The sequence below is a fragment of the Hippocampus zosterae genome, chromosome 7 (assembly GCF_025434085.1).
Source record: "Hippocampus zosterae strain Florida chromosome 7, ASM2543408v3, whole genome shotgun sequence".
Taxonomy (NCBI): Eukaryota; Metazoa; Chordata; class Actinopteri; order Syngnathiformes; family Syngnathidae; genus Hippocampus; species Hippocampus zosterae.
Genome location: NC_067457.1, coordinates 6,899,967 through 6,913,164, shown reverse-complemented (window position 1 = coordinate 6,913,164; position 13,198 = coordinate 6,899,967). Strand labels below are relative to the sequence as shown.

The window sequence follows — 13,198 nt, the reverse complement described above, 5'->3', positions numbered from 1 at the left end:
AAAAAGACGAAAAGACTGAATTCAAACAATGGAGGAGTCTCGGTACTTTAACTCTTTCATGCACAAATAATGATAACCTGTAGTGACCGCTGTCCCTGAAAGGATGAAAAGAATTACAAAAATTTCACTTCAGGGCCCATAGCCCGTTTGGGTTCTGGTTGGATCCAGAAGAGAACTCAGGATTAACATCGAGTGTATGAATAGGCCTTACTATGCAAGTCTGCAATCACCACCTGTTCTTGCTTTTTCAAACTGATGTTGCACTTCTTTTCTTCGTATGTTATACTTGAACAACAGCTAGTGCCGCGATGCGCTTGTCATTTGTGTGGGATTACGGAACTAAATGAAAGATTACCCTGTTTGCATTGGGAAAGGGGTCGTCTGTTCATGCTCCGATGCTTGTTTGGGTTGGCGGATTTAGAGAGACAGAGAGAGACGCACACGACTGGGACAAGGGCAGAAAAGTCGGGAGAAGGGGGAGGGCGCGGGTGGAGAAGTAAAAAAGATGGATGGCCTCTCTCTGTCTGAGCCGTTACTTAGAGGGGTGCTGTAAAGCTGTCTAGCAATGAGCAGATTTCAGACTAATGAGCAAAAAGGAGTACAGTTATGGTGAGCAAACAGTCTCGGCGCATGAAATCAAGACACTATTTCAAACGCCGCTTCCGCAAATACGTGAAAGTCAGCGCAGCCACACGTGCGCCTCCGTGGAAAATCCGTCATTTGCATGATACGGTCAGTCCAGTGCATATTGTCATGCAAGACATATACTGCAATATATATATATACAGTATATATAATTTATGTATGTACAGTATGTTTTCATACCTGCATAAAATTCAGGACTATAAACGGCTCCAACCACTGGATTCAGCTTCCAGCCTGCAAAAGAATACACATAACACAAACGCAAGTCAGTATTGGCTATGAGTTTTGCGGATACTAATCTTGTGTGAAGCGAATGAAAATAATCAGAATAGAAAATTGATGGATTTATACCAACGCAAATAAAAACAGTAACCCTTTCATGCACCCTGTAACCTGATGACGTAATAAGCCGTCCACTGGAGTAACCGCTGTCCCTCAAAGTTAAATATATGAATACATATCGAAATATATTTTCATTTTGTTCATCTTATAGACTGTAGAGAATATTAATAGAAAACAAGAAGGGACGCAATTGTTATTCATGTTAAAAGAAAAAAATTAAATACACAGTGGACATTGGTTCTAATGCAAAATGGTACATTGGTTCAACTGTATCGTGCAAAGCTATAAAACAGGCATGTCCAAAGTCCGGCCCGCGGGCCAAATCCGGCCCACGGTCGAATTTCATCCGGCCCTCGGCCCCCGTCATAAAATCAGTGCCGTCTGGCCCGCAGGTTGGGCGCAATGGAACACGTGTTGCATTGACTGAGGTCTCGTAGACTGGTGAGTGATGTTTCATAGAGTACTGCTTCCCTCTAGTGGCTAAATGAGTAATAGCATTCACTAAATGAGTAATAGCATTTAGACACTCACGAGTTAACAAGACATCACTCCGTGTTTATATTGACTGATATGTCATATTTCAAATGATCCTTGCAGTTGTGGATATGTGTATTGCTTGTTCATTTCCCTGTTGTTCAAGTCAAAGGTTTTGTGACTATTGAAAAGTCATGGTGATGTTTCAAATCAATCAATCACTCAGGAGACTTCTGTTTAAGAAAAAGTCAAGTGAATAAGCAGTTGCATGTGATATACCTGTTTCAAATGAACCAAAAGAAATTCTTAAGATTGTTGAAATTTAAAAAAAAATGGAAATGTGAAACAGACTGGCTTACTAAATTGTGTTGAACAATATTGTTGTTCAATGTAAAGAATGTCAGCCAAGGTCGGCCCCCCGACATTTTACCACATAAAATCTGGCCCCCTTGGCAAAAAGTTTGGACACCCCTGCTATAAAACAATACTATAAATCAACCAAGTTGGATATTTCTTTCTTATCGAAACTCACTGGACTAGAAAACGGATGAATGGATCGATTTAATGAATCAGCGCACATCTGAATGTAGAATTTTATTATTTTTTTTTTAAAGATTAAATGTAAAGTTAATATTACAGCACGCTCAAAGCACGTTTGGACCCTAACCTCATTCATCTGGTCACCCATTAGGCAGTCTAGATGAAAAAAATTGACACGTATCCAGAGGAACCTCTGGGTGAGGAGGATAAAGGGAGTTGACACGGAGGAGAGAGGATAAACCTCTTCCACAGGCACACAAGACATTTGTTCAGAGGTATGTATAAAATGTTTGATTGGGTTGTCATTGAGTAATTTAACAAACCAAAATTAGCCTGGCCTGCCTCCCCGCTCGAATGTCAAAAGAGCACATCTGCCATTAATCTGAACAGAAAAGTCAATTAATTAGCCCGCCTGTGATCAGGTTATGTCAGAATTTCCATCACATCTAAAGTCGAATCAATTTATCTGCAGAAATGCAAATTACAGCCGGCATACCATCTCCCTTTCGAAGCAATTTACCTCGCAGAACTCGATCTGCTTTTTGAGTGACACTTTACACATTCAAATTAGAGAAGAAGGCTAAAATCATGATTCAAGCCGCACTGTGATGACGTGGTGAAATGTCTAATCATTGTGAAAAACTCATTCACTCACAAATGAAGCAGCGCCAGGACCAAATGGATGTTCGGTTTTATTTTCTTATACCTTACCTTGATATTTTGCACAGTGGCAGACGTTTGAGTAGCATTCTCTATTCTTTTCCTCTTGCCATTAACTCCTGCTTGCACTTTGCTATTTGTGTGATATTTCAAACTTTATTCCCTCTGACAAATATAGATTTAGCACCCACGATGACAAATATGCATTTCATTCATCTAAAGTGAAAGGATGACGCCCGCTCAAGCCTTTGTTTCCTTTTTCATCCAAAAGTGAATAGACTCGGGTTTCCCCTCCACCTTTGATAAATAACCAAGAGGTCTGTTGGTATGTGTTTGCCACCATGAAACATCACTCTGCACTAACAGAAAACAAACAAACAAATGAGCAAACGCACAAAGATACAAATAAAGGTTACATCTTACCGTTTGCGTAAGGGTTTGCCACTTTTTTGTTGGTCATTACTCTTGCTGTGGCATTATTGACCTGTCAGCAGGCAGGCAGAAGTTTGCATTAGGCAAAGCTGGACACACACTATGCGTTGTATTGTATTGCATTGAATCATAACCACCTTCCATGCTCATTTTTTGAAGTCAGGCTACATGCAGTCAAGTCAACGGTTAGATTTTCTATATATTCTAACATGTAATAAAAAAAAAATGCAAGCATAAAAAATTGAAAGGGCTGTCGACAAAATGTAATCATCGAGCTTTAAAATACACCAATTGTGACAATCTTGCAGGATCACAGTTTTCAAAGAATAATTCTGCAACTCAACCAGTCATTCACAAGCCAGGCTCTGGTAAATATCCAATCGAAAAAAAAAATTAAATACACACACGTATCATTTTTTCAACAAAATTACGGTAATACAGAATAACAGGGATTAATAAAAAATAACATGTGCAGTTGCCCTTATTCACCAAAAGACAACAGCAGGCCATTTTGTTTTCTTTTTACATAGACAAGGCTACTGACTGATGGTTTTTGCTCTCATTTCAACATTTTAAAGATCCGAGATGCTATAGGATGGTGACAATGCATTATTTTGATAAGACTGATCGCTTTGGCTTGAGCACCAAAATAGGTGAATTTGTGAACGCGACACGACGGGGGTTTGACTGCACACAACGGACTGATTTCTAAATGTTTGCACGTACAAAAACTGCCGCAAACTGCAATTGCTCACACCAATAGATGTGTTGACTTGCAGCGCCGTTTATTTGGTGTGTTTCGATCCAAGCGGAAAATAAATACAGTAAATAAATATATATCATGAGGAGTCCGTGCAAATAGATTAATTAATTTATCATGCGCATTTTGATATACCAATCCTGAAAGGGGAACTCTGTGGGCTAATGTCATATCTTTAAATACGGCATTGGAAAGGCAGGTCGAGAGCAGCCCTGCTGTGCTTAACAATGAGTGTTATTGTGGCGACGAGGAGGCATCGGCAAAATGAGAAGCGATGGATAGAATGGATAATTTCCGCTGGTTTAAGCATGTTTGAAATGCCAGAAACCATTCTCGTCATGGCATTTAATTTATTTATCAGTACAATTTCACAATGAACGATTTCAGGGCTGATTTGGAAACAGTCACAAGAAGGTGTCATGTCATATCGCTTGTGACAAAATTCCTTGCATTTTCTTGCAGCGTGCGCCACTTCAGACCGCTGTGGCAAATGCTTTTATTGACACTTTTCAGGTGTTTCGATGAGGAAGAGAGCAAATAGATCATTCACCCTTTCATGGACCAATAATGATAACCTGTAACCTGATAACCTGACAGGCTGTCCACTGTAGTAACCGCTGTCCATGAAAGGCTTAAAAAAAATCTGCTGATTTATACTGTGCACAAGAGACACTATGATTTGAATCCAATGTCTTTCTTTTGAACTGCCCAAAAAACAAACTGATGCGACTGCGTGCGCATGCACACACAAACACACATGCCACAATCCGTCATGAGCAAAGTAGTAATTCATGGTTTGTGTCAAAACACTCAAACGTCGCCGAATCGCTCTCTCTCTCTCTGTCTTTGTCACAAACACTTACAGATCAGATCAGGCTTCAGCATGCAGCGTTCAAGGTGCAGCAGGCAGGTGGAAGACACGAGATGAATGCAAGAGAGGGAAGGTATTGCAGGAAACTTCAGGCAGAAGGAAAAAGGAAAGACAGAGTCAGGGGCGGGAGGAGGGGGGTACAAGTAGGCGAGGGAGAAGAGGGGCGGGGACCATAGGCAAAGACTGGGAAAAAACAAACAAACAGGCACCTCTATTTTGCGTCCTTCTACGATTGTACCATTTAGTTTCTCCCGTGCGCGATCAGCATCGGCGGTTGTTTCAAATGTTACAAACCCAAAGCCCTGCAGTTGCAAGGAAGTGAGGTTAAAAATATAGAAACAAAGGATGGAAGTGAGGAGGGAGGAGGAAGGGGAATGAAAGAAGAGAGGGAAAAAGACAAAAGCATAGATGAGAGGCCTGGAGGTTAGGAAATCAGACTGGGGGGTTCGGGAAGGTTGGAAAACAGGACATTCGCACACACGTCTGTGACTCGACCGTCTGAACAGAAACAAGAACACTTCATGTGTGACACTGCGCGGATGCTGAAATTGAAATATAAATGTACTCATTGGTACCACGTACCTGCAGAATTGAAACAGGATTAAATATACCGCGTCACACATCAAGAGATATGTAGTTTTCTGCCTTTTTCTTTATTTTCAACTGAAGGAAGCCCTTTTGCTGTATCCGACGTGTCATTCAATCATATTATGTGAGTGTTAATGTTAATTTGACCACAGGCGCCACACAATTTATTTTGATTTCCGACAGGGTCTTTCAATACCTATAGTGGGAACCACGGCTGTCATACTTTGATTTTACAGTACAGTTATTTTTGTTTCTTTACTTTTCAAATAATCAGCTAGATTTAATTACTTTTTAGAGTGGGTTTGTTAGATTTTCTTTGGCGGGGGTTGGTTCTTTCGCTCTAAGCATGGTGTGATAAACTTAAGTAAACTGCAGTTTCCAAACAACTGTTTGACCTTCCTCTGTTTGATCGAACCAAAATACCCAAATAAATACATTTAAAATAATAAAATGAATTAACAAAGATGAAGTAAAATGAAGGATATTTTTTGCGATAATTACATTTAATTTGAGTTGGTATAATGAATGAAAAATGCGGTTTTAATTCCTAATTGTGCTCTCAACCAATCAGAGGCTATGAGACAAAACTCATTCCGATTAATTTAAATTTTCAAGCTCAAGAGGCCGTATTCTGACGGGAGGCCAAAAGAAAGGTTCATTGAATTGGAAACGGAAAAAGAATAACAGCAGGGGGGGAAAAAAAAGATCTTTAATTTCCTGATTTCCTAATTACAATTATGATGTAATTAAAAAAAAAATTGAAATACATATATATATCCATCCATCCATCCATTTTCTGAACCGCTTGATCCTCACTAGGGTCGCGGGGGGTGCTGGAGCCTATCCCAGCCATCTTCGGGCAGTAGGCGGAGGACACCCTGAACTGGTTGCCAGCCAATCGCAGGGCACACAGAGACGAACAACCATCCACGCCCACACTCACACTTAGGGACAATTTAGAGCGTCCAATCAGCCTGCCATGCATGTTTTTGGAAAGTGGGAAGAAACCGGAGCACCCGGAGAAAACCCACGCAGGCCCGGGGAGAACATGCAAACTCCACACAGGGAGGCCGCAGCTGGAATCGAACCTTGCACCTCCGCACTGTGAAGCCGACGTGCTAACCACTGGACTACCGGGCCGCTACATACAGTATATATATATATATATATATATATATATATATATATATATATATATATATATATATATATATATATATATATATATATACACACACTCACACACATTTTGAAGTATTTTTGATGCCCATCAATATATAGATTTGTATTGATCAAATCCCTTGAACCGTCACAAGCATGTAATTTGACTTAATCAGCATCGCATCGGATGTGTTTTTCCCCATCAATAATATTGTTTGCAGGTCTTTTTCCATTCATGCCTCTATTAATTTATTCAAATTTAAGAACGCTCATTTCCTCTTCTGGACTCTGGCGCGCCACATGCATTAAGGGGCCGCGACACAGTGTGCCGGGTTGCATCCGAGGGTTCTTGGATGCAATTATTCCTCCCTCTCTTCCCACTTTTACATGTTATCAGTTAATGATGTAACACAATTGAACTGTCAAAACGTGCCTAATGGGTGTCATTCAAGAATAATCTGTCGGCCAACGTGTTCCATTTGTGTATTCTTGTGCGTGTGTGCTGCTGGCTAATACGTGTCACGCTTGCTTGCTCGTTGTTGACAGCCGGTGAGGTTGAATTTGTTTATTTGATCGCCTCCATCTTTTTTGCTTGCCCCCCCCACAATATGCGGTTATCTCCCGCTGCTGTAGGTCAGGGAGCTAACTTGTCAGGGACAGTGCGAGCGTGTTTGCATACTGTGAGCGGCCTGATGTCAGCATTAAGATAAGAGGAGGCGGTTGAGCCTCGGTCTCAACGTATGGTGGCAAGCGGGAAATGTCTAAGAGCTGCCTGAAGGCATTTGGAATGGATAACTTTGTAATTACCCTTAGACGGAGTGAAAGAAAAAGCTGTGAAGAAAGAGGAGCCATCGCGGGAGAGAAAACCCAGCCAAGGGATACTGAGTAAAGTCAGAGGAAATACAAAACATATTCACGTGTGTACTGTAGACCTCGATGTTGACTTACCTTGGAGCCTCGCTCGTTAAAAATAATCTCCACATCCAAAATCTTGCCAAATTGCTGTTAGAGACAAGATGGGACAAGGAGGAGAGGACAGGGTGAGAAAACAGAATGGGGTCATTAGAATGTGGGCATGCAAGTCATCTTGCGAACAAAATATATAATGAAATCCCCAAACCCTGCGTAGCGTTTCTTCTGAAAGTTTTCTTCATTAAATTGTCGAACATGCAAGTCAAGTATGCAATTCTCTAAATGATCAAACTCCTCTTGACCTGACAATTAGATTATTAAAACACTCATTTACGCTCAATGCCATTTAATGCCGTATTTGCTCCGTTGTGGTGATAAAGACGGGTGTATATGGGCATGTGTGGGTGTGTGTATTGGCGCGAAAGGCTATCTGCTTTTAATGAACATTACCAAGGCAGATGCTATAGCTGTGCAATGTATTGGCACACACCAGTGATCTTAATGATCCCCATCATTGTATGTTGTTTTTTTTCCCCCTCCCTCTTTAGATAAAACACAATTAGAGTGTCTCAAATTTTCACTTGGAGAAGAAACCGGTTTCTGCTGGAATCATCCTGTGTGAGTTTACAATAATGTCGTAATAAAGTCAAAATTACAGCCAATAAGGCCAGGAAAAGAAAACAAACACAGTAAGTACTGCAGGAACCGACTTTTGGCTGCGTGTCAAGTATGAAGGGCTTCCTCTTGTATCTCTCTCTTTTTTTTAAACTAATTACCGTATTTTCCGCACTATAAAGTGTGTCGGCGTATAAGGCGCACCTTCAATGAATGGCCTATTTCAAAACTGTTTTCATATTTAGGACGCAGGGCATTATAAGGCGCAAAGAATAAAAGCTACAATAGTGACTGTAATTGCATTATGCATCCACTAGATGGAGTTACTCTAAAGGTAATATAATACAACAAAGCACTTTACAGAATATTTAAAATACTACGTTCAAGAAACCAGAAAATTTATTCTTATATAAGGTGCATCAGATTATAAGGCGTACTGTTGCGTTTTGAAAAACTTGAATGCTTTTATGTGCGCCTTATAAAAGGAAAAATACGTTAAACTCCTTTTTGAACATCTGACTGACAGATTGCATGACTGACACATTTCACAGAGGAATTTTGGAAAACCTGATCTTCATCCACATACGGTGTAGTCAAGGCCGGATTCGTTCTGAGAATCTGTTTGGATGTTTACGCTGCCATCAAGCATATCTTAACTCAGCCATATGATGAAAAAGGAAATCTGAGTTGAGCAACTTAACCCGGATTTCAGGCAAAGGAGATTGTTCTCACGAGGAGTCAGTCGGATTTTATACAAAAATCTGTACTAATAAGTATTCTGTACTAAATAAAAACTGTTCAAGCTCCCAAATATAACGGCTTGGCAAAAGCGTGAAAAAAATCACTGTTCTTATAGTGAAATATCGCTTCGATCAGTGTGGCCAAAGCATGTCTACCCGTGCCCATCTACATTTTCTTGCGATTTCCTGAAAAAAAGGGGGAAAAAAAAGGCAAGAACACATCCAACAACCCCAAATGATTTACAAGCTGTCACAATGTGTCAGCTTCTACTTTACACTAAATTAAGCAACACGAATCGCCAAGGTTGAGCAACACGTGTACACACTCCAATTGCAACCATCCGCTGGGAGGAAGTAAAGCCCAGATTGTGTGAGCGGAGAGAAAAACCTTGCTAGCCAAACAAAATTGCTTGTTCAGTGGTCTGTAGATAGGCCTCTCACTGGGGCCAGCCCCAGACAAATATCAGAATGCGTGTCTCTGATCTCTGCCACTTAAACACACACACACACAACACTGACAGACTGAATAACTCCAAAGCTTGTTCCGTGTCACTGTTGAGAATACATTTGAACCCTTTTCATGCACAAAAAATGATAACCTGTAACCTGATAACCAACTGCCCACTGGAGTGACCGCCGTCCCCGAAAGGGTTCAAATTGGATCAGAATGGAATCAAATGTTTATATGATTGAAAATAGCACTTTGAATTTCTTTACATAAATGTTGCGTATGAAATTGTTGGTAGGCATCTCTAATTTTCAGGGCTGGCACGGCAACCTTGCCTTTACTCTGTTGTCTGCGCTATCTTTATTTATTTATTGAAATAAACTGTGATTCAAGGTCTAGTTATGCAGAATGCAAGGTTGAGTATTAACATACTGCCTGGCAAGGTTAGCGATCAACATGAACTCATGGGTGGAGCTCCAGCACATCATTAAAATCAAGAACTCCTTCAAATCACCACGACATTTGGCATCAACTTTCATTGGCGTGGCTTCTTTACCTTTGTCTTTGCCAGCTCCATTCAAGTAAGAATATTATTCATCAACTATAATACTGGATCCATGTACGTTGTGTGAAACCTTTTTTTTCCCCGGAATACTCTAACTGAAGTACTTTGAGTACTTTCAAATAGACAATCTTGACAGAGGTGTCCGACGCTTGAGTGCACATCGTTTTGAGTTTGTCAGCGGAACAGCAGGTTTCCCCAATTGTAATTTATAGATACGTCAGCCGCACTTAAGTGCAATGCTGCATTGTTGAGCTATCCTTCTCCATCAATGTCCTCAGGTTAGCGTTGCTTAGATGCGTGCGCCAGACGGAGTTACTGAAGCACTGCAACACAATTAGAAGGCATTTATCTGCATCTTAAAGCTGTCTTTTTATTATTATTATTTTTTTAGTACGGCCCTTTCTTCTATTTTGAAAATCCACGAGGTTATAATATTTTGCATATACTTTTTATTTTATTGTTTAATTTTAAAGAAAAGGTATTAGGACTGCAGATTGAGGACAGTCCTCATGTGCGATTGTGGTCGAGCTGTGGTTTTATATACCGGTAATCGTGGTCACTAGTTTTAAACATGCAGAAAAGGTGGTCAAGCGGTTTGCACTCACATTCCGAGGTGCAGTATAGGGTTCGAATCTCACCCTCGGGCTTCCCATGTGAGGTTTGAGTATTCTCCCCGTATTCTCCACTTACTGCATCTTTGCTCAACGTTGGAAAAATACGCACGCTTATACATTTTGGATAAGCCTTCTCCAAATAGTCCAGCTCTGTGTGTTCCTTTTTCTCAACTTCATTATCTCTCACTTCCAAATACAATTTGGCATCGACTTTACAGACGGATGCCCTTCTTGACTGCAACTTCCCAGATTCATCCAGAGCATCGCAGAAGTCGTTCTAGCTTGTCCCCGAAGTCGCTCGGTTCCAAGCTTTTATGACACTGGTAAGTCAGAAATAACCAAGAAGTGAAAGCTGATGCAACACCAGTGTCACTGTATACAATAAGGATAGTTTCACATCACCATGAACTGAGAGGCTGCTCCGGCACAACCATCACCACAATGAGGTTAAGCCGTGTAGAAGAGGGATGGATGGATGGATCCAATAATTCTATTCATCCATCCATCTATTTTCGGTGTCATTACTCGAGTTTCCAGTTGATGGCGCCACATACCTTCAGAAGTTGGCGCAAGGGATTTGACACAATCGAGCAGGATCCGAAACGTAAGTTATTATAGCAAGAGAGAGGAGAGAGAGAGAGAAATACAGACCCCGGGTGTCGTATCATTCGTTTTGTTTTTATTAAATGGGTCTTTTTTACAGCACAAATTCCATCGTGATTTTAGGAATAAAAAAAGAAAACATTCTAAACTGCCTGCAACCATTTATTGCTGCTCATAAAGTTTCACCTGTATTGATTTGATGATACATAAAAAATAAATAAATAAAAAGAAGAAATCTATCACAAACTCTTGTCGAAAAACACACGTACTGTCCCGCCTCGACTCAAACCTCCCGTTTGCACTTGGGAGTACAAGCCTTGACGTCGCCAAAAAGCTATTTTGTACGAATCCAATGATATGTTGATGTGAATTAGCCAAGTTTGGATTATAATTACACCTCGCTTCCTCAGATGCGGAGAAGACGAGAATGGAGCCTTGTGGAATCATTGGGAAGGCAAATGAGAGGGAAGCTTTGAACAGGACACATTAAAAATAATTCCCGTGCTGAGAATGCTGGGTTACGTGGAATGCTGCAAGGCTCCTGAACAGGTGATTAGGCAGGTGTAGCTATCATTAAAATTCTATTACCACACTACCCGACCCCCGATGCATACACTCACATCCACCTACACACAGGCAATATGTCGGCAGTTGACTGTGTGTCGAGTATGTAATGACTCATTTAGGACCCCTACCTCTGGGAGGGTGACAGTAAGGACCCTCTTGCGGTCGGCTCACTAAGTGCCTGTTTATTAATTAAACGCAGCCGATACTCAAGGGACAGCAGTCCTGCGACTCAACTTGTCAGGTTTCACCCCGCGTAAGGCTCAATGGCGCGGGCCCAGACGCTTTAGCTTTCCGAGCGTTCGAAATGATGATGTAGTTCCATTAACTCGTTCACTCCCAAAGACGTTTTTAAACGTCTTTTCAGACTTGGTCTATAATTGGCTGGTACTGACTGAGTTAGAGGAATAAAAAATAAAAGTTGGATACAAAGATAAGGTTGTGTAGAATTATACGCGGAGATCTCGGTGATTTGATGAAGAGAACTGAATTAATGGAGTGATGGTGTTAATGCTGATAATCAGTCTGCCATTAAGATTCTCTTCCCTGACCCGATAATCGCCTCCCAATTGTCCTGATCTAATTATGAATTAAGCTCCAACTTGGCTTATGATAAAGTTGTCTTTCGGGTGTTAGTTGGAAACTAATGCCTTTAAATATATATATTTTTAACTGCTTTTGGAGGTTATGTTTACTTTATTGTTCACCATACATACATTTCTTGGGATTCGCCTTTGATGGAACTTCTTAAAACGGCTTCGTTTAATGCTCTCATAATGCTTTTCTATTACAACTTTGGCTGAGATGACTCCGAATTCCATTTGCCGTAATGCCCAGTTATTGCCTTTGTTTGCATCGCGGCGGTAGTTTAGCGGAACTGTAATAGATTTGTGTCTGCTGCTCACACATCCCAATTTAAATGAAAGGAAGTTCTTCGGTTCTTCTGAAATCTATATTAGTGAGGCGGGGAAACCAGACACATTTTACGGCAATTGCTTCTGCCTTCGGCTCAGGAAAAATACCACATTCAGGAAATATCCAATTGCCGGTTTTCCATTGCACAGTACCGACTTGTCTTGGCTTTGGTTGGGTTGTCGTTGGGTTTCCTAAGCGGAATCCTGACTCAAGCGAACGAAAACAAAGGAACAGTGAACACATCTGTCAGGAGGCGACTTCACGACAACTTTTGAGTTTTGCATCGCTTATCAGAAGCGAACACTGGCGATGCTATTTGCGAAGATTCATTCATCCATTGATCCAAAAGTCTTTCAGTTTTGCAGTTGGCTACTAACTAGCCTAGAAAATAGCCTATGTCATCAAAATCCTTGTTGAACCGACTCTCGGCCACCAAATTGTTGGGTGCGCCGGGCTCACGTCAAAGAAAACAGACTCAGTATGCCAGAATGTCTTCCAAGGTTCAAAATGAGGCTTGCACTCGTACAAAAATCAAGATGTGGCAATGCAGGGGACCGACCAGCTTTTTGTTCATCAGCAGTTAAAAAATTGTTTTCATGATGTGTCCCCTCAAACAAATACAACAGTCATCCTTCACCAAATACTTTTTACTGCTCAACAATGCTTTCTTGAGGAAAACGTGGGCGATCGTTTCAAAAGGAAAATTCCTCCTGGCACAGATTTTACCGGTAATTTGAATCCATCCCCTC

General features: G+C 40.9%; 1 protein-coding gene across 23 annotated transcripts in view; it reads right to left on the bottom strand.

The window, feature by feature from the left end:
• The window catches only part of rbfox3a (RNA binding fox-1 homolog 3a), a 222,609-nt gene that overhangs the window by 21,970 nt on the left and 187,441 nt on the right, over positions 1–13,198 (bottom strand). For 20 of the 23 annotated variants that reach the window (XR_007963143.1, XR_007963145.1, XR_007963146.1 and 17 more), the window contains 4 exons: positions 7,422–7,475; positions 4,934–5,026; positions 3,085–3,145; positions 826–879 (listed from right to left, as the gene is read on the bottom strand). Coding sequence is in view for 19 of the 23 variants with exons in the window: in XM_052070502.1 (XP_051926462.1) it covers positions 826–879; positions 3,085–3,145; positions 4,934–5,026; positions 7,422–7,475 (262 nt within the window). In the remaining 4 variants the exon portion in view is untranslated. The remainder of the gene's footprint in view (positions 1–825; positions 880–3,084; positions 3,146–4,933; positions 5,027–7,421; positions 7,476–13,198) is intronic. The other 3 variants (XM_052070498.1, XM_052070499.1, XM_052070500.1) reach the window with 1 other exon arrangement.